This window comes from Gymnoscopelus microlampas, assembly GCF_963454915.1.
Source record: "Gymnoscopelus microlampas genome assembly, chromosome: 15".
NCBI lineage: Eukaryota > Metazoa > Chordata > Actinopteri > Myctophiformes > Myctophidae > Gymnoscopelus > Gymnoscopelus microlampas.
Genome location: NC_139952.1, coordinates 40,447,547 through 40,470,022, shown reverse-complemented (window position 1 = coordinate 40,470,022; position 22,476 = coordinate 40,447,547). Strand labels below are relative to the sequence as shown.

The 22,476-nt window shown below is 43.3% G+C and overlaps 1 protein-coding gene across 9 annotated transcripts in view; it reads right to left on the bottom strand.

Moving 5' to 3' along the window:
* pum1 (pumilio RNA-binding family member 1) overlaps window positions 1-22,476 on the bottom strand; it is a 56,169-nt gene that overhangs the window by 9,438 nt on the left and 24,255 nt on the right. For 4 of the 9 annotated variants that reach the window (XM_084079634.1, XM_084079638.1, XM_084079635.1 and 1 more), the window contains exons 10-17: window positions 20,162-20,260; window positions 16,159-16,301; window positions 14,474-14,615; window positions 13,825-13,959; window positions 9,762-10,076; window positions 5,535-5,786; window positions 3,580-3,850; window positions 1,433-1,562 (exon numbers count right to left, since the gene is read on the bottom strand). In XM_084079634.1, coding sequence (XP_083935760.1) covers window positions 1,433-1,562; window positions 3,580-3,850; window positions 5,535-5,786; window positions 9,762-10,076; window positions 13,825-13,959; window positions 14,474-14,615; window positions 16,159-16,301; window positions 20,162-20,260 — 1,487 coding nt within the window. The remainder of the gene's footprint in view (window positions 1-1,432; window positions 1,563-3,579; window positions 3,851-5,534; window positions 5,787-9,761; window positions 10,077-13,824; window positions 13,960-14,473; window positions 14,616-16,158; window positions 16,302-20,161; window positions 20,261-22,476) is intronic. The other 5 variants (XM_084079636.1, XM_084079639.1, XM_084079640.1 and 2 more) reach the window with 2 other exon arrangements.

Genomic DNA, 22,476 nt, shown 5'->3' with positions numbered 1-22,476 from the left:
AAGCACTTTCAAACTGGCATCCCTATTTTGGGCAAGTAATTATTCATAGATTATTAAATATTCATACATTTTCAAAACATTTCCATCATTCTACATGCTCAACAGGTCACGATTTGATGCATTTGAGCTTGTACGCCATCGTACAATGAAGCATACAATAGGGATAATTACTGTAGACCCAATTTAACAATATACCTCCATGATTTTGTTGCCGTCAGGCAGAAACCTCTACTTCGTGCTACTTTTGCTATTTTTTTATTTGAATCCTGAATAGTAACAGTCTTGGAGATATGAGGTTTCCACACGACAGCGACCATATTGTCTTTAGTTACCGAAATCTGATTTCTTGAGACGCAACTGACCAAGTAATTAGAAATAGTCTGTGAGCCAGAACCCCAAATTTGGGCCATGGGTACCATCTGGGGGGAATAATTCTCAGTGATTTTTGGGAAGGTATACACCCCCTAGTGCTCGAAAATATTTGATAGCATTGCAGCGGTGGTAGATTTCTGTGTGTTATCACTCCATTGTCCATTCATAACCCCATGTCAAAACACTTTTCAAAATTATAGAGATAGAACCGAATGAGGCATTCCACTTCAAGCTGATCATTTTATCTTTATTATTGACCCTCTCCTCTCTTTGGAAAATGGTGGGCGTAGCTCAGACAATTATGTTTTTCAGAAAAGTTGTTGAAAATAGCAACTATTACCATGATCATCTAGGGAGAATAATTCTCATGGTGATTTTTGGAAAGGTATATACGCACCCCTAGTGCTAAAAAAATATGTGATAGCATTGCATAAGGAAATGTATCATGAAATTCAATAAATCTAATATAATGTAGGTGTGTAAGTTATAATAGCATTTATTTTACCATTACATATTTGCAGCAGCTTTTCACCAGCAATTGTTTACTTGGCAAAATCGCTAACCCGCACCACTGTACTATTTGCAAACTGTTAATAAAGTATTCAATCAATAACAAAAAAAGAACATTCACTTTACCACTTTCCCCTTGTGCCAAACGCATTCACGATCCCCACTATCCCAAACCAGTATATATTATTATTTTCATATAGGCTACTGACCCGTCTCATTTCCTTGTAGTGTTGTAATACAAGACAGCACACATATATCTACCACTGGTGCAATGCTATCACATATTTTCTAACTCTAGAGATGTATATAGTACCTGGCCAAAAATCACTATTAGCATTATTCCCCTCAGATGGTACCAACCAACCCTACTGGCTCACGGACTATAACCACATATTTCCTTAGATATTTCTGAACAATCGTTGGACAAGAACACAATATTTTGGATGAGTTGCCACTGAAAAGACTCCATATTGGAGCATTTAATTTCCACAAGGATTTCCACAACCTAGTTATATTATAACCCCCTATACATTCGCACACACACACACACCTCAAAGAACTTCTGGATGACATAGTTTCCAAAGACATCGACCATGAGCTGGTACGCCGCCTGCAGGATCTCGCTGAAGACGAGCTGGCGTTCGGCGGAGCTGGCCCGCTCCAACTTCAACTGGATAAACCTAGAGGCAACACAGACCAGGGATCAGAGTGAGGCACAAACACTGTTAGTTCATTTTCCTGGAGGAAATTGGTTTTGGTACCGCTTGTCTGACTTCAAGTTCATCTGCTGTCAAGACGCGCTTGCTTTTCCCATTCTGTCGTTGCGTGCGGTTCACCGACGCAACATTGTTTTGTGCCAAGAAAAAAAAGGTCTTAGAAACAGTAACAGAAAGTTTGAGGAAAAGCGTGGAGGAGTGAACGACATGCACCCTCTGTCCCAGAATGCACCTTGGATTGTATATACGATGGTGGGAGTGTAATCCCCATGAGGGGAAAGAGACAGAAACACGCGATGGAGCAGAACAACATGCTGGATAAACCTATAGACCTGACCACAGATGGGAAATAAAACAGAATGACAGAACGAACGAGGGAAGAGGCAAAAGTGTGAGCAAGAGACAAGACGCATGAGAAAGATGTCATCAGAGAGACAGGGAGAGGGAGAGAGAGAGAGAGAGCGTGCCGGGGAGAAGAGAGGAAGCAAGCCAAGCGTGGGAACCGCTCCAATCTTTCAACATGCTGTGTTTTGAAGTGGCTTAGGAAGAGTTCTCGAAAATTAAAGAAAGTTGTTGTTAGGGAGAAGACAGGAGAGAGTGGAGACAGGAGAGAGTGTGGAGACAGGAGAGAGCGAGAGAGAGATGGAGGGAGGGGAGGTGGGTGGTTGAATGAGGGGGCTTAGAAATAAGCAAGGTAAACACATGCATCAAATGCAGAGAGACAGCGTAGTGCCTCAGTAAACTAGGATCGCGAGTAAACGTCTCAGTCTCGACAATTACCGTCAAAATAATAATCTGTACACAGAAACTATAGGATACCAGGTCAACAATAACCTGCTGTCTAAATGTGAACATTGTGGTAAAAAAAAGAAAAAACAAGCCCAAGTAAAATGAATGAAAACCAATTGACCAAGGTAAGTCTGCATGGTCATCATCAAAACTAGATCAAGTGCTAGTGGCTAAGGTGGAGTCTGAAGAGGCATATAGGTGGTATATAGCTTGCTCCAGTACGAGTGATGCAAGCCAGAGTAAAGGCAGATCAAAGGTTGAGTGTGAGTGGAGTTTAACCCATTGAGGCCTGAGGTTCCGATCCTGCAAAATGTCTTCTAAATCCTAACAGTTTTCTGAAAAACGTATGTTTCTATAATCAGTTTTCTATAATCTTAAACGTTTTCATGTCAAGGACCCCCAGAATGATATGTATTTGGCCGCCGACCACCATCTCAAAATATTTTGTTCCAGGGACCCCCCAGACGCAAAGATTTGAGTTAAAAATGTTCGCTTTGAAAGAATATAAATATATTAATTTGCACACATTTTCTTGATTTTTCAAAAATAGCAGATCTACGAGCTCATAGCGCGGCACTCTGTGCCGCGCTATGAGCTTGTAGATCTCTATTTTTGAATAGCCAAAGTATAAAATAATGCTTTTGAGCTCAAATCAAAAAGTGACACAGATGCGTTCCCGGTCTAAATGGGTTAAGAGGGCAGGCCAGAGGGAGAGAGAATGTTTGGAATGTGCCAGACAGAACGTCATGGTGTATTACTGGTGCATTCCAGAGGCGAAGGTCTGCCTCTCTGATTGTCAAGCTGAGTCCAAAGAGACCCAGAAAAAGGCTGCTTGGTTATTACAGAGGCTGGAATAACTTAGCCGCCCGGCGCCCCCCGGGTCCGTATCAGAGCCAGGGACTGCTGGTGGTTGTGGCCATGTATTCTCATGGATGAAAGTTAAATAAAATCTCACGACTGAAACATTTTGTTATGACCAAGTCCTAATGCGCTGTTTCCTGAATAATTAACACAATATGTAAAATGATGATGTTTTAGTAATATTGTTCGTGCCGGCATGGGTCAGAATTTCTTTGGTGTTTTTATGCTTTGTGCAACTTTTGTTTACAAAGCCTAAAAGCTGCACAATTAAATCAATGATTGCAATTATTAAAATGTCATAATCGTGACACCCCTGTGTGTGTGCGTGTACCTGCTGCCATGTTGGTCCTGGCTGAACTCCATGATGTGCCCGGCGATGTCCCTCAGCTGCAGGTTGGGGTAGCGGTTGTTCCTGAAGTCCTCCAGCAGGCGGCTGCGACCCGACGGCATCACGTCCGACATGCCGTAGCGTAGCCGCGACGACGGGAACAGCTGGCTGCTGGGTGAGAAGAGGGAGGAGCCGGAGCTGGCGGCGCTGCGGTACTTCGCCTCGGCGCCGGGCGCCGCCGAGATGAAGCGCCCGCTGCCATTGGTCAGGCCTCCTGGAGGTGGGTGTGGTGGGTGGGGAGTTGAGGAAAAGAAAAGGTTGAGAGGATGTGGGAGATTGGCTGTGGAAAGACTTGACAATAAATGAACCAATAGGGAGAAAGTAATGGCAAATGTATATTTCATCATACGATGGTGTCCTGTGCCAAATATAGTGGAACTGCAATTTGTGTCGGGGTAGCTCAGGTAAAGCTTTCGGCTTTGGACCACAAGGTCATGGGTTCGATCCCGGGCACCGCCAACTCAGTAGTATGAGTGCTGTAGCACGGCTTGGGTGCGGCAAATCGTGCGGTAAGTACTGGGAGCTGATGGTAGGTGTGGCTCCACCTCAGCATTCCATCTCCCAGGGGTCTAAGTGCAACAGGGATAAACTCCCACGTTCCAACAAAAAGCCTCTCCGACCTACTTACTTACTTGTAAGCTCAAGCCTGCAGATCCACTATTTTTTGGGTGCAGGACACTGCCGCATGACAAAATATCAATCAGGTTTCAGGGCTGGTGTGGGCACAACAGTGTGAAATTGAAAGATTTGTGTCTGCGATTAGTATCGGTCACCGCGAGGGCTGATCAATACATCATTTACTGTGTATAAATCATGTATACATCTACATCACCGTGTACCCATGTGCAATTAAGTCATATCACACCCAAAAAAAAACTACAATGGAAGACACGTCAGGCCCCATCAATGACGTTGCCTTTAAATTATTTTACTACATGATAGGAAACTAAAACTAGCAAGAGTCCCATTTCTCATGACTGTCGTGAATAAATAAAAAACAGCCTGATAAATAACATAATTGTCTGATTGATATATTCAAAAGTTTTAAATAAAAAGGTCTTAATAGTTATCACCACCACTTTAATATTTATTCAGTTTACATGCCCACATGGTTTGCACACAATCGTTTCATCCCATCAAGCTGTGTACGCCTTTAAAACAATGTTGCATAATGTTAATTTTGTGAGCTGGTTGAGGTGAGGCTCCCCTTGAAGGCCATCTGGCTTTTGGCCACTGGTCGATTAAAACACCCAATTAAGCGGTTGTACCCGTCCTGCCGGCTTGTCGGCCAGGGATTAATGAACCAAACCAGGGGAGCTAAGCCATTTGTCTGCATTGGAAGGTGCAACCGTTTTTTAATTGCAATTCAGCGTTCCAAATTTAGTTGAAAAGAAGTGGCGCTCAGAGGGAAGGTGATAGACAATAGAGCAGTGGTTGTCACAACATTTTCATGTCAAGGACCCCCAAATTGATATTTATTTGGCCGCGGACCCCCATCTGGAAAGGATACGTGCGTGCCAGGGACCCCCAGAAGAGAGGATTTATGAAAAGAAATCATCCAAATTATTCCATTTTCCAAACATTTGATGTTTTTATTTTTATATTCAAAAATAGCGTACAAAATATGGATAAAGGGGTTTAACGATTGTGATGCTGTATTAACAGTAACACATTTAGAAGGGGACCCCCTGGAACCCCCTCAAGGACCCCTGGGGATCCCCGGGCCCCACTTTGAGAACCACTGCAATAGAAGTTAATCGAACGAATCGAATATTACAAAATAAATCTAATAGTTGCAGCCCTAATGTAACAAACAAACAGAACCAGGCATGTTTCTTGGATATGAAAGGACACACAAACAAACAAACACACAAACAAACGTACATAAAGGCACGTACCGTACGTACCGAGGTTGAGGTTGGACGAGGAGCTGTGATTGGACAGGGAGGGCGGGGGTGTGAGGGAGTGCGAGGGGCCCTGGTTGGGCAGGGGCATGCCCACGGGGCCGGGGGAGGAGCTGAAGCCCAGGGTGCCGTTGTAGAAGCCGCCGTGGCCAATGGGGGTGAGGCTGGAGGGCGTGCGCTTGTACAGATCACTGCTGCCCGTCAGGGAGTCCCGTCTGGAGCCGCTGCCACCGCTGGAGTTGGCCACTAGGGGGCGACACAAGTGCACAGATGAATAAAGCTTGTGTGTTTTCTGCACTGGGAGGGAAAGAACCAGGGACCAGTGTTGCCATGTATGCTTAGTATAAGCGACTTGTTTGGCTAGTTTTTCCTTTAAAAAGGTGCTTGTAAATATGGGTAGTTGCGGGTTGTGTTTTTTTTGGGCTTGTTTCTAAAGTGTAGTTGCTTATTTTGGGCTTGCTTCCTAAAGTTGTTTAAACCAGTGGTTCTCAAACATCTTCATGTCAAGGACCCAAAAATTAATGTATTTGTCTGCGGACCCCCATCTGAAAATATTTTGTGCCAGGGACCCCCGTACCAGATTTGTGTTAAAATGTTTCAGAAATATTTAAAATTTGTAACTTTTTCCCCCCCAAGATGTTTTCAAAAATAGCTCTAGATCTACAAGCTCACAACGTGTCCTAGCTTGTAGAAAATAGCCGATGTGTATCCAGTATCCACAGGTTTCCTAGGGCATCACTTCCTGTCGATTTGATCCCCGATACCTGATCAAATCGACAGGAAGTGACGCCCACAACGCCCTAGGAAACTTGTGGATAGGTTTAAAGTGCTCATGTGTAAGTCGCTTCTTTTGGGCTCGTTTTCATAGACCCCGTTGCTTATTTCTCTTGCAAAAAACCTGGCAACGCTCACCGGGGACAGTTGAACCATTCTTCACTGAGAACAGCCCAGTGCCTTCAGGGCAGAGGATTGTTCCCACTTTGAAGTGATTTAGTAGGTTATTAAAGATTTTGTCCCACAGCGTTTCGGTCAACAGTTGACGAGGTTACCCACTTTGATAACTTCCACACACTTTCAATTAATCTCAGTCCGTTCCAATTTGACCAAATACATTAAGCAGCAGACTACCGAGTTAATTGTATTCACCTGGCATTCCCCAGGTCCCTTCGCTAGACGGTTAAGTACACCAGGACACCGGGTCACAAGGACACCAGGCAAATACACAATGGCCCTCATTTAACGAAACCAACGCAGAAAACTGGGCGTAGTACGGTCGTTTTCCACGTGAAGCTCTACATTTAGGAATTTGGACGTGTGCAGAGAGGCTGCGATCAAGTCACATTTTCGAGTCGGTGTGGGCTTTGGGACCATAGACCATATTATTATTATTTTTTAAAAAGGCTTTATTTGGAGAGTACAGTGGAGAATGACAGGAAACAGATAGAGTCGGGAAGTGACACGCAGAAAAGGTCGCCGGGCTCGGGAATCGAACCTGCGACTCGCTGTCAAGAATTCATTAGAGCCTATACGTGGCATGCGCCTTAACCTGTAGGCCAGGGTTCCCCAATTGGTTTTCCGCAAGGGCCAAATTATGTCTAGGGTAGTAAGCCGAGCGCCACAACATTGCACAACCTGCGAACCGATTGGGGCTTGTGGGGTGCGGCATTCTGGCTACTCCAGTGACAGTGCAGCTACTAGTGTCAAGCTAGCAATGCGCATCGAGGATCTGTAGAAACAACAGTTGTAGCCGTTTCATTTTCACGGCTGTCTTTGAAAATACTGTATAAACAAGGCATTGCTCTAAAACGTACAGTAGCCAGGCTGATAAATTAAAGGATTTTTTTTGACAGGGGTCGGTGCGGGCCGGACGGTTGCTCCTCGCGGGCCGCAAATGGCCCGTGGGCTGCCTATTGGGGAACCATGGAGAAGGCCATAGGCAGCCCAGACCATATATTCTGACCGGCATCTAAGCATATGCAGCCACATATTCATCAATTAAAAATAGTGTAGCCCAAGGCAAAATATTGTATTTTTTATCAAGGACTACATCGACTATGTGTCGCATATCCCTAACTTCAAACTGTTTACAATTAACAGGGTTAAGAGTTTTTTTAAACGGTTTTAATTTCTTTCATTTGTCGTCGCCTACGGATGACTCCGGTGATTTCGTCCTATAATGCGTTTCCCCCCCCCCCGACTTCCTCTGATGCCATTTATCAGGCTGCCAAAAAGAAATAAGTAATTGGCTGTGCCAGTATACACTAATCGTCAAGACGTGGGGCGCCTGACGTGTGCATTAGGGACCCGGTGAGCTTTCCCCTCCATTTTAATATCCTCTTCACTCACAATAGTACCTCACTGACAAACTTTATTGTAATGTAGCTCTCTTTCTAACTATTATTCCACAAAATGTGCTATTATTATGATTTTCAAGGGCATTTTCAAGCCTTTTACTGGATGGCGACAGAGGAGAAAGACAGGTGAGGCGCCGCTGGCCTAGCGGTTAAGGCGCATACCACATAAAGGCTCTAATGCAGTCTGACAGCGAGTCGAGGGTTAAAGACCCGAGCCCGAAGACGTTTGCTGCGTGTCGCTCCCCATCTCTCTCTCCCAGTTTCCTGTCTATCTCTACCATCAATAACAGCCTCAAAAAGAGTAGAGACAGGAAACTGCACGAGAGAGAGAAAGAGAGGGGGGGGGGGGGGGGGCATGCAGCAAAGGGACTCGGGGTGGATTTGACCGCGGGCCGGCTGAACCTTGATGTGGTTATGAGCTCTACCAGGTGAGCCGCCCGGGTGCCCCGACTGTTATTGATGTTGGAATCTCTCCCTCACTCAATATGGTTGAGAAGCTTGACAGATATAGCTGCGGTAACCGAGGAGAGGGCAAGCCGTTTCTATTTCGAGGTCAAGAGAAGCTTCTCTTGGATGTTTTATTCATGTCCATGTCAATCAAACTCTAGAGCTGTAGTAACTCTGAGGACCCCCTAGGGGTCCCGGACCCCCTGTTGAAGACCCCTGCTCTAGAGGCGAGGCCTCTAAACCAAGAATATTTATTGGGCGTGATATTTAAACTTTTCTGCTTTCAGCTGGCAACATTTATCAACGCCCAATCATGATTATGCTGTGATTGGCAAGATGTGAGCATATTCCACGAATCACGTGAGATCACACCCTGGCGTTAAGATGATTTCTGCGCTCGGGTCTGTGCTGGTTTCTACGTTAACACATCGTGTGCCAATCGCGTAGATCTACGCGAACCTAAATAACAGCGCAGCCTGCCAGTCGCGTAGTGGTCTTTTTTAATTTTTTTATTCTCGCAATGACACATTTCATTGTAGCACACCCGGAAACGGAAATGAATGCCAATCGGTCAATCGAAGATTTTCATTCCCATCCACGCCGCTCTAAAGCCATTATCTCGGTGTTGTTTTTCTCCGCGCTGAACGCTGTTTAATAGAAACTGCGACTACTGCAAAATGGAATGTCGCCGATTGAAAATTTCTTCTCTGGGCCACTCACACAACTACCCTGTGTGTCTACAAACAGTTGAACGCGCGATCATAAGGTATTTAGCGAGGTCTGTGGCAAGGTGAAAAAAAAAAAAATGAAAAAAAAAATCGTTGGCAGTGGTGAGTATATTATGATATTAAACTCTGGCATGGAATGTGTTAATGATGGGACAATGAGGACATCCTTGCCATGCCACCGAACACTGAAGGCTGAGTTATGCTTGGTAGCCCATCATGTCGGGCGCCGGAAATAGTTGATCTATGCGTCTAGCTCACGACGTGTTTAGGTCACAATTATAACCTAATCGACATTTTCCCCCCAAAATTGAAATCTACAAGCTCAAAACGCATCACATCGGCTATTTACACTATTAATGTTTTTTTAATTAAATTATTATAGATATTCGTCATATCTACCCCGTGCAACTTTAGTTTACGAAGCCTAAAAGCCAAACAGAAATATTTACTTTTTATTCATAACGTTCCAATGTCACAGCGACACGTTGTGAGCTTGTAGATTCGGTGCACGTGTAGTAATAATGCTATTTATCATGCTATTATCATCCCATTTTATTGGTTGTTTGAGAGTTGAACGTTGTCTGCCTTTTGATTTCAATGCTTTTCCCTCCAATACATTTTTAACCAATCTGACGTCATACAGTTTCAATATCTCAATAGCATTATTGCTACATAAAGTAAGTGAGGCCTACCTGCAGTGCCAAAGCCTCCCAGTGCTCCCAGCGTGGCCCCGAGGGAGGAGGAGCCCTGCTGACTGAAGCCCAGGGAGGCGGAGCCCGGGCCGCCGGGCTGGCCGGAGCCCTGGGAGAAGAGGGAGGAGCTCTGGGAGGAGGAGCTGAGCGAGGAGGAGCCGTAGAAGGAGCTGCCGCCCAGCGCGCCGCCGGGGCCGCCCTGCTGCTGCTGCTGATGCTGCTGCTGCTGGTGGGACTGCATGGTGCGGAACGGGCCGTTGGCCCCGCCCCCCAGGCCGCCGTTAGCCCCGCCCGCTGAGGCCGCCGCTGCCGCAACTACAGCGTAACAGAGAGAGAGAGAGAGAGAGAGAGAGAGAGATGAGTTATGGGGTTAGTACTTTATTTCTCACGTTTTATATAGCGTTGGTGTCAGGCAGAAACCTCTCTCTCCATATTCTTTTCCCCCGTAAATTAATGCCCTACGTCAGGGGTCTTCAACAGGGGGTCCGGGACCCCTAGGGGGTCCTCAGAGTTACTACAGGGGGTCCGCCAAATCTTTGTGTTATGATTGTTTTTTTTTACCTTAACCACTTGAACCCTAATATCCCTTTTCCGAGGAGAACTTGAGCCAAAAATAGCAGATCTCCTTGTAGATCGGCTATTTTTGGCAAAGAGTTATAGGTGTAGAGGGAAAAAAGAGCAGCAAAAGTTTATCTCAAACACAATTTTATACAATATAGAGGGGGTCCCTGCTTCATCTCTCTCTCTCAGCTAGGGGGTCCTTGGCCTGAAAACATTGAAGACCCCTGCCCTACAGTACGTCAATGGTTTTCAACCCTTTTCATATCAAGGTCCATTATTTATTCGGCATTTGAGCCACGGACCACCATTTCATGAGATTTAGACTCTCAAACCCAAGACTTAGAATATTTTGTTGTCGTTGTTGGATAAGGTTTTGTCCACAATTCCATGCTGTGTTGATGTTGGTACCATAGGAGAGATTACAGCCACACGTTGATCAAAAATAACAATTCTTCTACATTCCCCAATTGTGTAGACTTCTTGTAAATTAAGTAATGCAGATGTTTAACAATAATCCAAATGGACCCGTATGGGTCCATTTGGTTTCATTTTACGCTCTTAGTTATGAATGGTAGTTCAAGGTCTCTCCATGCAGGTCATCATGACTCTGCATTTCTAATTCTCTAGTACTCTTGAGAACTGCATTTATATGTGTGCACCAGGGTTTCCAGTCTCTAGCCCAGGTGGAGTCACCACCATATGAGTGACACTACAGTACGCACGTCTGTCAACAATTAACTCCTCCACCACCAGTCACTCCTGAAGTGATTCTGTGACTTACTGCTGTGTACAACTATGGGAATGTGATATTAACTGTTAATTACATCACAGATGTAACAAAGACAAAGTTCACCCTCTGTTTTACACCTGTAAACTTGTGATGTGAAAATAAAGTTTCTGATTCTGACAAAGCAGTTCCCTCTCGTGTGCCTAAGCTTTCACACCCGTCATTCCACCTGAAAGTTAAACAAAACGTCACAGGACTAGAAAATTAGAAACCATGAACTGTGAACAACCCACAAAGACTTTCACCTGTACACAAAGTACAGTATTGTAAAGACGTGCGTGGGTGACTAACTAGGTGAAAGACTGTGGTTAGGCAATCTTTAACCACATGAACCCTCTCACATAGTTCCCTATTTCAGCGATAATAGCGGACCTACAAGCTCCTGATGCGTTGTGAGCTTGTTAGAGAATAGCTGGCTTCAGCAAAGATAATTGGTGTAGAGTGAAAAAAGGAGACGGACCAGTATAGACCTCTGGGGAAAGCCGGTCAAGTATATAAGGTTTTAAGTGGTTAACAGATTATGTTTTCTTTAAGCAAGCTTTACTACTCAATCATGTGTGACCTGGATCTTGAATCTTTAGGTACAGTTCCAGTCATTATGAAAAGACTACAGTATATTAGTGATATGCATGACTGACCAAAATCTAAATAGAAAAAAACTATGTTTTTTGGGACCAATCTTTCAACCAAAAAAAGATCTAACTGGAGTAGATCCTCAAACTGAAAGGATCCTGCACCAACTCTGTGATTAGCACAGTGGTTTCTTCTGCACGTGGACTACTGCACGCTTGCAAAAGTGAAAGTGAATGTGCGTCTGTGACATGTGCCACGTGTGTTTGAGCATGCGGCTGTGCCCTACGCCACCTTCTCCTGTAAACTTAACCACTTGAACCCCAGCATCACAGGAGGTTCCAAGAATAATTGATCTACAAGCGTTGCGACACGTTGTGAGCTTGTAGATCGGATTTTTTTTGGAGTAGAGATTTTGAGTAGATGGGAAAATTGTGGTCCAAGTACAGTGGTGGTTAAAACAGCAGGCAAACGATAAATCAATGGCCATTGACCGTGCAGTACCATTAGCTCATATCTTGGTTGTAACTAAATCAGTGCTTCTCAATGTGGGGTCCCACTTTTTTTTTAAAAAGTGTTATTTTTTAACACAAATTGTCTCTTCTGTTGGTCCCTGGCACAAAACATTTTCAGATGGGGTCCGCGGCCAAAATCTATGGGGTCCGCGGCCAAAATCTATCAATGTGGGGGTCCTTGGCATGACAGTCACTAGTCCATACGTATGGACTAGTGACTGTGGCTAAAAGGCTAATAATCCTCACTCCCTGCATATGCCAATGTGAACGTTGAGATTGATTGTCAACCCACTGAGAAGAAACTTTGACCGAATTTAGTTAATTTCATAGGGATGAATAAATAGATTTTGATATATAAATCAATATTGGAGACCCAACACAAATAAAATATAAAAAATATAAAGGCCGTTTCAACGGGGAGCGAGTGACTAAGTTTAATTGAGTTTCAATGAGAGACGGGTGATCATTTGGGACACGCGGAGAAGTTGAGCGTTCACACGCTCGTTTCGTGCTACACGGACGGCAAGAGCTGGATTGTGGTCAGCTTTTTTTCCCCCGCTACGCGCAGGAGGACAAAACAACAATGACCCGCTGAACCGAGCGAGAATGCCCGCATCACTCGCTCGCCGTCTGAAACGGCCTCAACTCATCCCTTCTCTACATGATTGAAGCATTTTCAAAAAGCCTCCCCAGATAGTACATACTCAGGATAGGCCAGTGACCCCACCTAACAAAACACATTCACTGAGAAGAGAGTCAGCATCTATTTCATGGAAGCAGGGGAATACAAACAAATTTTAACGGCTGACAATTTTCTTTTTACGCCAACAATATACAACCCGAGTAACAATAGTAAGCCAAAAGATTTCAGAGCACACTTCTTACACTGCAGAACTGGGCCCATAAAATGCATTGTTATTCAGCTGTATTGTCCACCATCAGCAGCCAAAGATACGGGCACTAAATCATTCCCATATCACGTCCAGCAGTGAGCGAGTACGTCAGTCAAGATATGGAAAAAGAAACACGCGGAACAATGTTCTGTAACTTATGGTCACGGACCTTTTCCAGACGGGGGATTCATTTCACATGCATTGTTATGCAATGAATGAATGACTGACTGACTACTTCCCATTCATCTAAATGTTCTCCATAATAACGCCACTGTCGGCTGAAAACCCTCGTTATGTCCAAAAGCAATACTTTTCAATAAATGGGGAAAAAACTGACTATGTCACAAGGGATCCAATGCAGCTCTAATTTATTCACAAGCTCTTGTTAATACTTTTCATTGGTTAAATACTTATAATATAATATCTAAATATTAATATATTATTAAAATAGCAGACCTACAAGCTCGCAATGCGTCTCAATGTGATGCGTGGTGAGCTTGTACACCTGCTATTTTCACGCAACACTATCATGCAACAAACAAAATATAAAATAGGACATTAATTTATGGAAAAAACTAAAATGAAATATGGAAATACAAGGTTTCTGCTCGCTGTCAACGATATGATAGATTAGAAGCCCCACTGCCACTGGGATTGGTATTTAACCCATTAAGGCCTGAGGTTCCGATTCTACAAAATGGTGTTAAAGAGCAGTGTAAAAGAGGTGCAGTGTTTACCTGCTTGCGCTGCAGAGGGTGATATGATGACCGAGGCGGGGGCCATGAGGCGTACGGGACCACCCCTGGATCCAGTGTTGACCACCAGGGCTCCTGTCTGGTCATAGTAGGCTGCCGGGGCCAGCACAGGGTAGCCTGGGGAAGCAGGACACACAAAACATCTGTAATGAGAAGGCTCTCAACACCCCACATAGATAAATGTACAGACACACACCGTGTCTGTCTGTCTGTCTGTCTGTCTGTCTGTCTGTCTGTGTGTGTAAATGGTTGTTTTGTGGTTAAAATAGATAGGGTTACAGTTAAGAAAAGATTTAGGGTTAGGTTTAGGATTAGACATTTAGAGGTTAGGTTTAGGGGTTGGAATCAAGAGTGCCAGTGTCATGCACTGGAAAATAGCGGATCTACAAGCTCACAACGCGTATCGTTGTGAGCTTGTAGATCTCCAATTTTTCGGCTTTAGGTTTACGGTTAGAAATGGCTAAATTCACAAAACATGGCATTCATAGAATCACAGTCCAAAAATGATGTATGTCCTCAGAAGTATAGTGACGCAAACCTGCACGCGTGTGTGTGTGTGTACTTGTATTGTTTATTACTATACTTGTGAGCACCAAATGTCCCCACAAGTATAGTAGAACGAGTCACTCACCAGGCACTCCAGCTGCCAGTCCCTGTCCGAAGGCCAGGGCTGAGTTGACCGCCGCGGCTGCAACTAGCTGGTCGTTCTGCTGCTGATTCTGTTGACCCTGGCTCGGGGTCAAAGGTCGCTGGTTGCCTCCGCCACGCATCACCTACGATCAAACGCACCAGGAGAAGATATGAGTGAGCCTATTCTGATCAGTTAAAATGATCAACCCAGACAATAGGAAGGAAACACTCATCCCTACTTTGCTACTTGTCTACAAGCAACACATCTAAAAAGGTATGATCAAGTCAATAGAGAGGTTTTGTGATGTAAGAATATTATGTCACTAAATGTATACTATTTACGGCGCAAACATCAATAATATGCAGATTGTCATATTATTTCTAAGGGCTTCTAAATAACAGGTTAAAGGGTGTTTAAGTGATATGTTTTTGTTAAAACAAAGTTGTTAGTTTTTTGGGGTGTTTTGTTAAAAGGTTATTTGTATCTCCAATATCATTGCTATAGAGCTAAAAGCAAACATGAAATAAAAAACTGCTCTTTAGTAAACGGACAAAAGGACAAAGACCCCTGTTACTGAACAAACACTCTAAAAGCAATATTGGAAGCTCAATTGGAACATAGAGCTATTTCACACTTATTTTAACAAAATAATATCACTTACACCACCTTTAAAAAGGGGAAGCAACAGATAACTTGTTCATTCATAAATATTGTATCATAAATATTGTACATAATCATGGATCAAAGCTAAATATGTAAAATAACGATAATGTTTTCGTAGCCATTGGCAGCCAGCCAGTTGAAGTAATTGCAGATCGTGGATTTGGCCTTTGCTTTCAAGACATATCCGAAATCATTAGGGTTTTCCGGAAGATTGTTTTATCGCTCGTTTGACCACTTCAAATACTCTTTAATCTTAAAATAACTAATAACCTGAAAATAGCCTATCTACAAGCTTACAAGCTTGTAGATAGCCTATTTACTACTACACTACTACACTGTGTGACACGCTTCCATAGAAGTCATGCTGACTACTATGACATTACTGTGTCATGCTGACTTCTATGGCAGGGGTCTTCAACAGGGGGTCCGGGACCCCTAGGGGGTCCTCAGAGTTACTACAGGGGGTCCACCAAATCTTTGTGATTTTTTTTTTTTTTTTTCGTGAAAACCTAGCATCCCTATTCTGAGGACAACTTTAGCCAAAAATAGCCTATCTACAAGCTCACAACGCCTCGCGCTGCGAGGCGTTGTGAGCTTGTAGATCTGCTATTTTTGGCAAAGAGGGGTTTGGTGTAGAGGGAAAAAAGAGCAGACCAAGTAAACAAAAAAAGTTGAATCGGTAACACAATTTTATACAATAAAGCGGGGGTCCCTGCTTCATCACTCTCTCAGCTAGGGGGTCCTTGGCCTGAAAACGCTGAAGACCCCTGTTCTATGGAATTCAAATGAGTGAAATCAGTCGGGGCGACCGAGAACTTTAATCCATGCATATTATATTATATTGATTAGTCATGACACTGCTCAGCCCCATTTCTTGTCTAAGTAGGACAGTGGCCAAACTGAACACACATCAAGTGGGACACAGAGCAGCCCTTTTTGAGAAAACCACTTCAGAAAATGGCGGCCGGCCGGCCTTGCCAGCGGGTCCAGTCCGAATAGGAAAAAAGGCTAAATAGACCGACCTGCTGTTGGTTCTGTTGTCCTTGGTTCTGTGCCTGCTGATTGGCTGAGTTGTTGGCAGCAGCGGCTTGCTGTTGGAAAAGGTTGGCGGGGTACACTCCCCAGGGGGTCACGCCATAGTACTGAGGTGGCATCACTGCAGGACCTGTGCGAAAAAAGCGCACACCATTAGCTCATTCCTTTACCCATTAGGCCCGGGAATGCATCTGTGTTAGACCAGGAGTGCATCTGTGTCATTTCTTTGGCTATTCAAAAATAGCATATATACAAGCTTGTAGATCTGCTATTTTTCAAAAATCGTGACAATTTGTGCAAATCTTTGACTATATACATTTTCAAAGCGAACATTTGTAACTCAAAACTTTGCTTCTGGGGGTCCCTGGAACAAAATATTTTGATGGGGGTCCGCAGCCAAATACGTATCATTTTGGGGGTCCTTGACATGAAAAAGTAAAAAAAAACTGTGTTAGGATTTAGAAGTCTTTTTGTAGAATCGGCCTCCAAACACACCAGGAGTGTTAATGTTGTGTGATTAATTCACATTAATTTATTTGCGTTATGTGTATCTACATTAATAGTGTCTAATTTCATTCTTACAATTAACCACACCGTTTTCAAGTAGAGCACCTGCTTGACTCTGCTAAGTGACAGTAGAAGGCTGTCGTTGTGCTTTGGAATAGCAGGCACCAGACAGGCTATTTGAAATTTGACTTATTTATTTATTTTACCATACGCTATATGTTTAGTTGGTCTCTGGCAAATTTAGCTTCTTCAGGACCATGGAGAGAGGCGTGAAAACAGATGCATTTTCAAGCCTATAACCTCCATGAAAGCTGTTAAGGAGAGAAACAGTCGGCCCACATTCAGCTGCTGAAATAATGCTGCCAAAAGCCGAATCAAAATGAATCATCTTCTATTAATAAAAAGGAACAGGTCTGTCTTTCTTTCTGCTCGTTGAGATCAAAAATAGACCCGGCAGGCGCTAAATATGTGGAATGCCTGTGGAGAAGTTTATTACGTTATTTTAATTGCAAATTTAGGTCTCGTGTTGTAGCCTATTTCAGTGGTTCTCAAAGTGGGGTCCGGAGACCCCCAGGGGGCCTTTTTGAGGGGGTTCCTTGGGATCCCCAGCTAATTTTGAACAACAACAACAAATCTTCTGTCATGGTGTACCTGGCACAAGTTTTTCAGATGGGGTGCTGCAGCCAAATACATATTGCATCAGCATGGTCCTTGACATGAAAATGTTTGAGGACGTAATCCATTAGCCTATTTGACCTGTAATCAATCCGATCCAATCTCACTACAACCCGTCTTCACTTGACCTTCACCCATACATCCAAAGCACAGGTAAACCTGCGTGTTTCACATTGACCAACACAATCACAAATAAACATTTAAGACGTAGTGAAATGAAAAATATGTTTTTCACACTTATAGAGCATATCCGTGGGCATTATATGGACATACCCCAAATGTGGTACGAATATCCCATTAAGACCTGGAACGCATCTGTGTCACTTTAGATTTCTTTGGCTATTCAAAAATAGCAGATATACAAGCTCATAGCGCGGTACCGAGTGCCGCGCTATGAGCTTGTAGATCTGCTATTTTTGAAAAATATATTTAGAAAACATTTTTAAGAACCGCCTCAGGTCTTAATGGGATATATGGACCAAAGGTCCATTTGGTTCCATCTGTACCCTCAGAGTTGAGTTTTGATTGCGATGTAACATTACCTGGCTGAACTTATTGAACGCCAAAACCCAGTTAGAGCTTTAAGGTCAGCTGACCTCTCATTATTGACTGAAAACCAGGGGCGTACAGTAAGTGCTTTTGCAGTGGCTTCCCCCAGGCTCTGGAATGACCTTCCCCGTCACATTAGATCCGCCCAGTCCCTGCTTAAGACTCGCTTAGTTTTATGATGGGGTCGCCAAAGAATTCGCCTCATAATATGGGGTTGTGGTATAAAAATGTTTGACAACGCCAGCCATAGCTGCACCTTCCTCCAAAACACACCTCATTTTAATTACAGACCTACTCCATTTTGAATCTCATTCAAGATGAGGTCCAGACGGTGTATTATGAATATGTATCTGAAAACATTTTAGGTTAGTGACTTCAAGATAAAATGACCAAAAAAGCCACATCACCAGGTCTTTAATACAATAATGTAATAGAGCAATTATTTGTTTACCAACATTGAGACTGGTCGCACAGGTGATTGTTTCATGCATTCAATTCCCAATATATTGTTTCGGGGGGCGCTGGTTTCAGTTCATTCAACCGCCTCTTGTGTGTGGGGTCTATAGAACTGGTAACAAAACAACTACATTTCAAAAGCATACCCATAAAATGCCCATGTCAAGAGATTCATTAGCATAAAGACAATCCAACATTACATACATACATTATGGAAGCCCGACATAATAGTCGTGTTGTCTCAAAGCAGTCACTTATGACTGGCTCATTACATAGTCAATCACTATACAGTGGATTGGATTTGCAGCACTGATTAGATCACTGGGACACTGATGAGTCAAAGACCTGACAGCTGATATGCCGATCCCGATTTTGTTGAGTCCTCGACCAGTGGTTCTCAAACTTTTTCAGGCCGTGACCCCCCAAAATAATCATATCTGAACTGGGGCCCCCCACCCTGACAAGCACTTGGAATTGAAGGCATTACATTTAGAGTGACAGCGTTCCACAAATAAATACTGTGAAAATAGCCGAACTACAAGCTCACAACGCCTCACACTGTATATTGGTCTCTGGCCAGTGCATGGTTCTGGCTCTACTGATGATGACGTAACATCAACAGCATATCAGCAGGACAGCATGTGTCTTGAAATGTAAAGAACTGTACAAACAGTTTTTAACGTGTGCAGCTGTTACACAACTCAGATTTCTTAATTTAGTCTTTGGCTTTCATCTTCCCTTTCACTCCACTTCAGACAGTGCAGGTGCACTTGTTTAAGGACTCCCAGTACCCTCCCGGTCACATGGATCGTTTTAAATCAACATTGTGATTTATTTATAAGGCCCTGTGTGGCAAGCTCCCATTGTATTCGGCTTCTTTTTTAAAACCAAAAAAACTATGTGACGCTTACAGACACACATTAGACTCATCACTCCTACGAATGAACAAGGAAAGACTTGCTTTCATCTTTTATGCCCCAGACAAATGGAACAAACTCCAGGACTCTCTGAATCTGGATGGATTAGTCTCTGTAGAGACATTTAGAGGATACTACTTGAGGATGCATTACATAAGGACTGCACCAGCTTTGCGTAGCCCTTATTTATCTGCATTGTGATGTTTTTAATGTTGTTAATAATATTGCACTTCATTTAAAATGGTACAGTCTTTTGTATATGTTGTGATCATACTCAGGGCATCCTTGAAAAAGAGAGCTAGCTCTCAACGGTCTTCCCTGAATAGATAAAAGGTCAATAAATCGAGTGCAAACTCCAGCCAAACAGTACTTTAATGGCCCCACCCAGGAGCCCTTAAACAAATGCACCCACTAGAACTGTCAGTGAGGAGTGTGTGCACAGAGACAGAGGGGTGTGTGTGTGTGTGTGTGTGTGTGTGTGTCGACAAGAGCAGTGAAGACGCACATTAGCGAACATCAAAGTGACATTAGAACTCAGAATATGCACAGTCCAGTTGCCACTCATTTCATGCAAGCTGGCTAGATTGGAGAAGGTAGATAAAACACGCAGGGGAGGAGATTGTGAATCTTTCCTATTCAAAAGGGAGGCTTGAACTGGATTCATGAAGTAAAAACTTTACAATCTTTTGGCATGAACTTGGACTTTGATAATAGCACACGCTATGAGCTTGTATATCTACTATTTTTTTGAATAGCCAAAGAAATCTAAAATGACACAGATGCTTTCCCGGTCTTAAAGGCTGAAAATAAAAAAAAGACGGGAGAGCAGTTTATCGTGTGCGGACAGACATTTCTTTTTTTCTTCACTTGTGTGTGTCTCTCTCACCCAGTGTAGCCGCGGCCGCCAGTCCGGCTGCGTAGGGGTCTGTCCCGGGCGGAGCTGCACTGATGATGTACGGGTTGGGCACGAACGCTGGAGCCAGACCTGTGAACCAATTAAAAGTATTAACAAGAGCTCGTGACTACAGTACATAATAACTACTATATTGGATCCGTCGAAACACAGGTCCTCCATTTCCTGAAAAGTATTTTTTTTTGGACATGCAAGTTTTCCACCAACAGTGACGATATGCATCCATAAAACGTTCTGGACCACTACGCACAATTTGAAGCTCGGCTCAAGGACTGTATCAGCGAGTCAATTAAGCCTAATTTATGCTCCATAGTACAACGGTGTGGCCCCCCCAACAAGGGACACCGTCGTGGGACTAGAGTTTAAATTAAGCCTTAGATTGCAAATGTGTCATCATCATGCTTTGAGAAGTATTGATTCAGCATATTATACTGGAGCTCAGATGGGGGGGGGGATGCATACAAAACACACTATACTACCAGGGTTCAACTTTGGCTCTGTACAACCAAACGTATCATTTATAAATAAAGACATGTTTTAACCACTTATGCCCTATATGCTTCCGTTGTAGGACGAATAGCCAATCTACAAGCTTACAAAAATGTCGCAAACCGACGGAATGTGAGAATGTAGATCTGCTATTTTCAATATATATATTTCTTTCACCTATAATCACATGCCCAAAATAGGGAAGCCAGGTAGAAAGTGGTTAAATGTTACTGCTGGTCAACATGATTTAATGACAGCCAGTGTGCTGTATGCAGTTTTACATAATCCAAAATTCAAGAAAGGAAAATAATAAAACCTCTTTGAATCTTTGAAAGATTAACACTTGCACTGATCAAACTCTGTTACATTCACCTGCATACAATTTAGTTAATCCAGATGATTTACAGTAAGCAATGAAAACACAAGGTAATACATCAAATGTATAGAAATAGTCATCTAGGATTATAGGTAAACTATAAAGGTAACTAGGTAAAAAATCAGACTGAACGTCGTGAAGGCTAGGACAAGTGCTACGGAAAGTGCTACAGGCTAAGGTGGAGTCTGAAGAGGTGAATCTTCGGTCAGATTACGGCGGAACATTGGGAGTGAGTCAGTTCTAACCGCAATGGGGAGTTCATTCCACAGTTTGGGAGCCAGGAGGCAGAGGAGTCTGGGACGTGTGGAGCGTTTGTCCCTGATGTTTTAGGGAAGGTTCTGACAGCTTCCCTGTGGATTGCACACCACAATCCAATTCATGCTGACGTATAATTTTATGTTAGGGAGTGTGTACTGGACCAAAACAAGAACACTTTCCTCGTGTTTTTCTGCTTAATTAGGGGCCGTGAAAGACGGGACAGTGCGAGGGATGGACTTGAGGTGGTGGATAGGATATAAGCTTGGGATGTCACGGCTTAGTCTGTGTGTTGGAATATGTCAGCTACCCCACGCCCCATCTGCTATTTAATTACATCTTAGTAGTCACCTGCCTTCTATAGCATTTGCATTGAGCTCAAGCTGGTCAACAACAAGCGGTGCATTCTCTAATTCAATAGTCTACAATTGGCCTACTTCGGCCATTAAGAACTAAATAGGTACAAGTATTTCTTCTGTAATTTCTTGTCACCGTTCCAGTTTCATTCATCCGAGATGAAGCAATCCTTATGACCATAGACGGGCAACAGACAACAAATTGCTATAATTACTAGTGCTGCCATAGCGTTTTGATGGATGTTGGTAGTACATCTGCATGGGTGAGAGACACCATCTGGTCTGTGTAAATAAAGTCCACGTTCAAGGTTCAACTGTTTGACCGCACCGTTTTCGTGTATCTTGGTCGTAGTGCTTAAAGGGGTAGTTCACCCAAGAAATTACTTTTATTTCTATCGTTTACTTACCCGGTGATGTCTTTCAGATAGTTTCCTTAACGGTGAATGAAGAATCCAAAAATGAAGAAAGTACTTAATGAATGGAAGTAATCCGAGACCCCATCTAACAGCAAAACTATCTCAACAATCTGTTGATCTCCAAAACACCGCACATAGTGTGTCCCAAATGTCTATCATTTTGTATAAAGCTCTGATAAAAACATCATCTTGATCAAAATGAATGTTTTTAACACTTCCGGCTCAAACCATGACATGCACGAGCAAAGAACGGAGCTTTATACAAAATTATAGAAGACACTTGGGACACACTATGAGCTGTGTTTCAGAGTTTATGGACGGATTTATTTGCTGTTATGTAGGGTCTCTGATTAATTCGATTCATCAAAAATGTTCTTCCATTTTTGGATTCTGGAT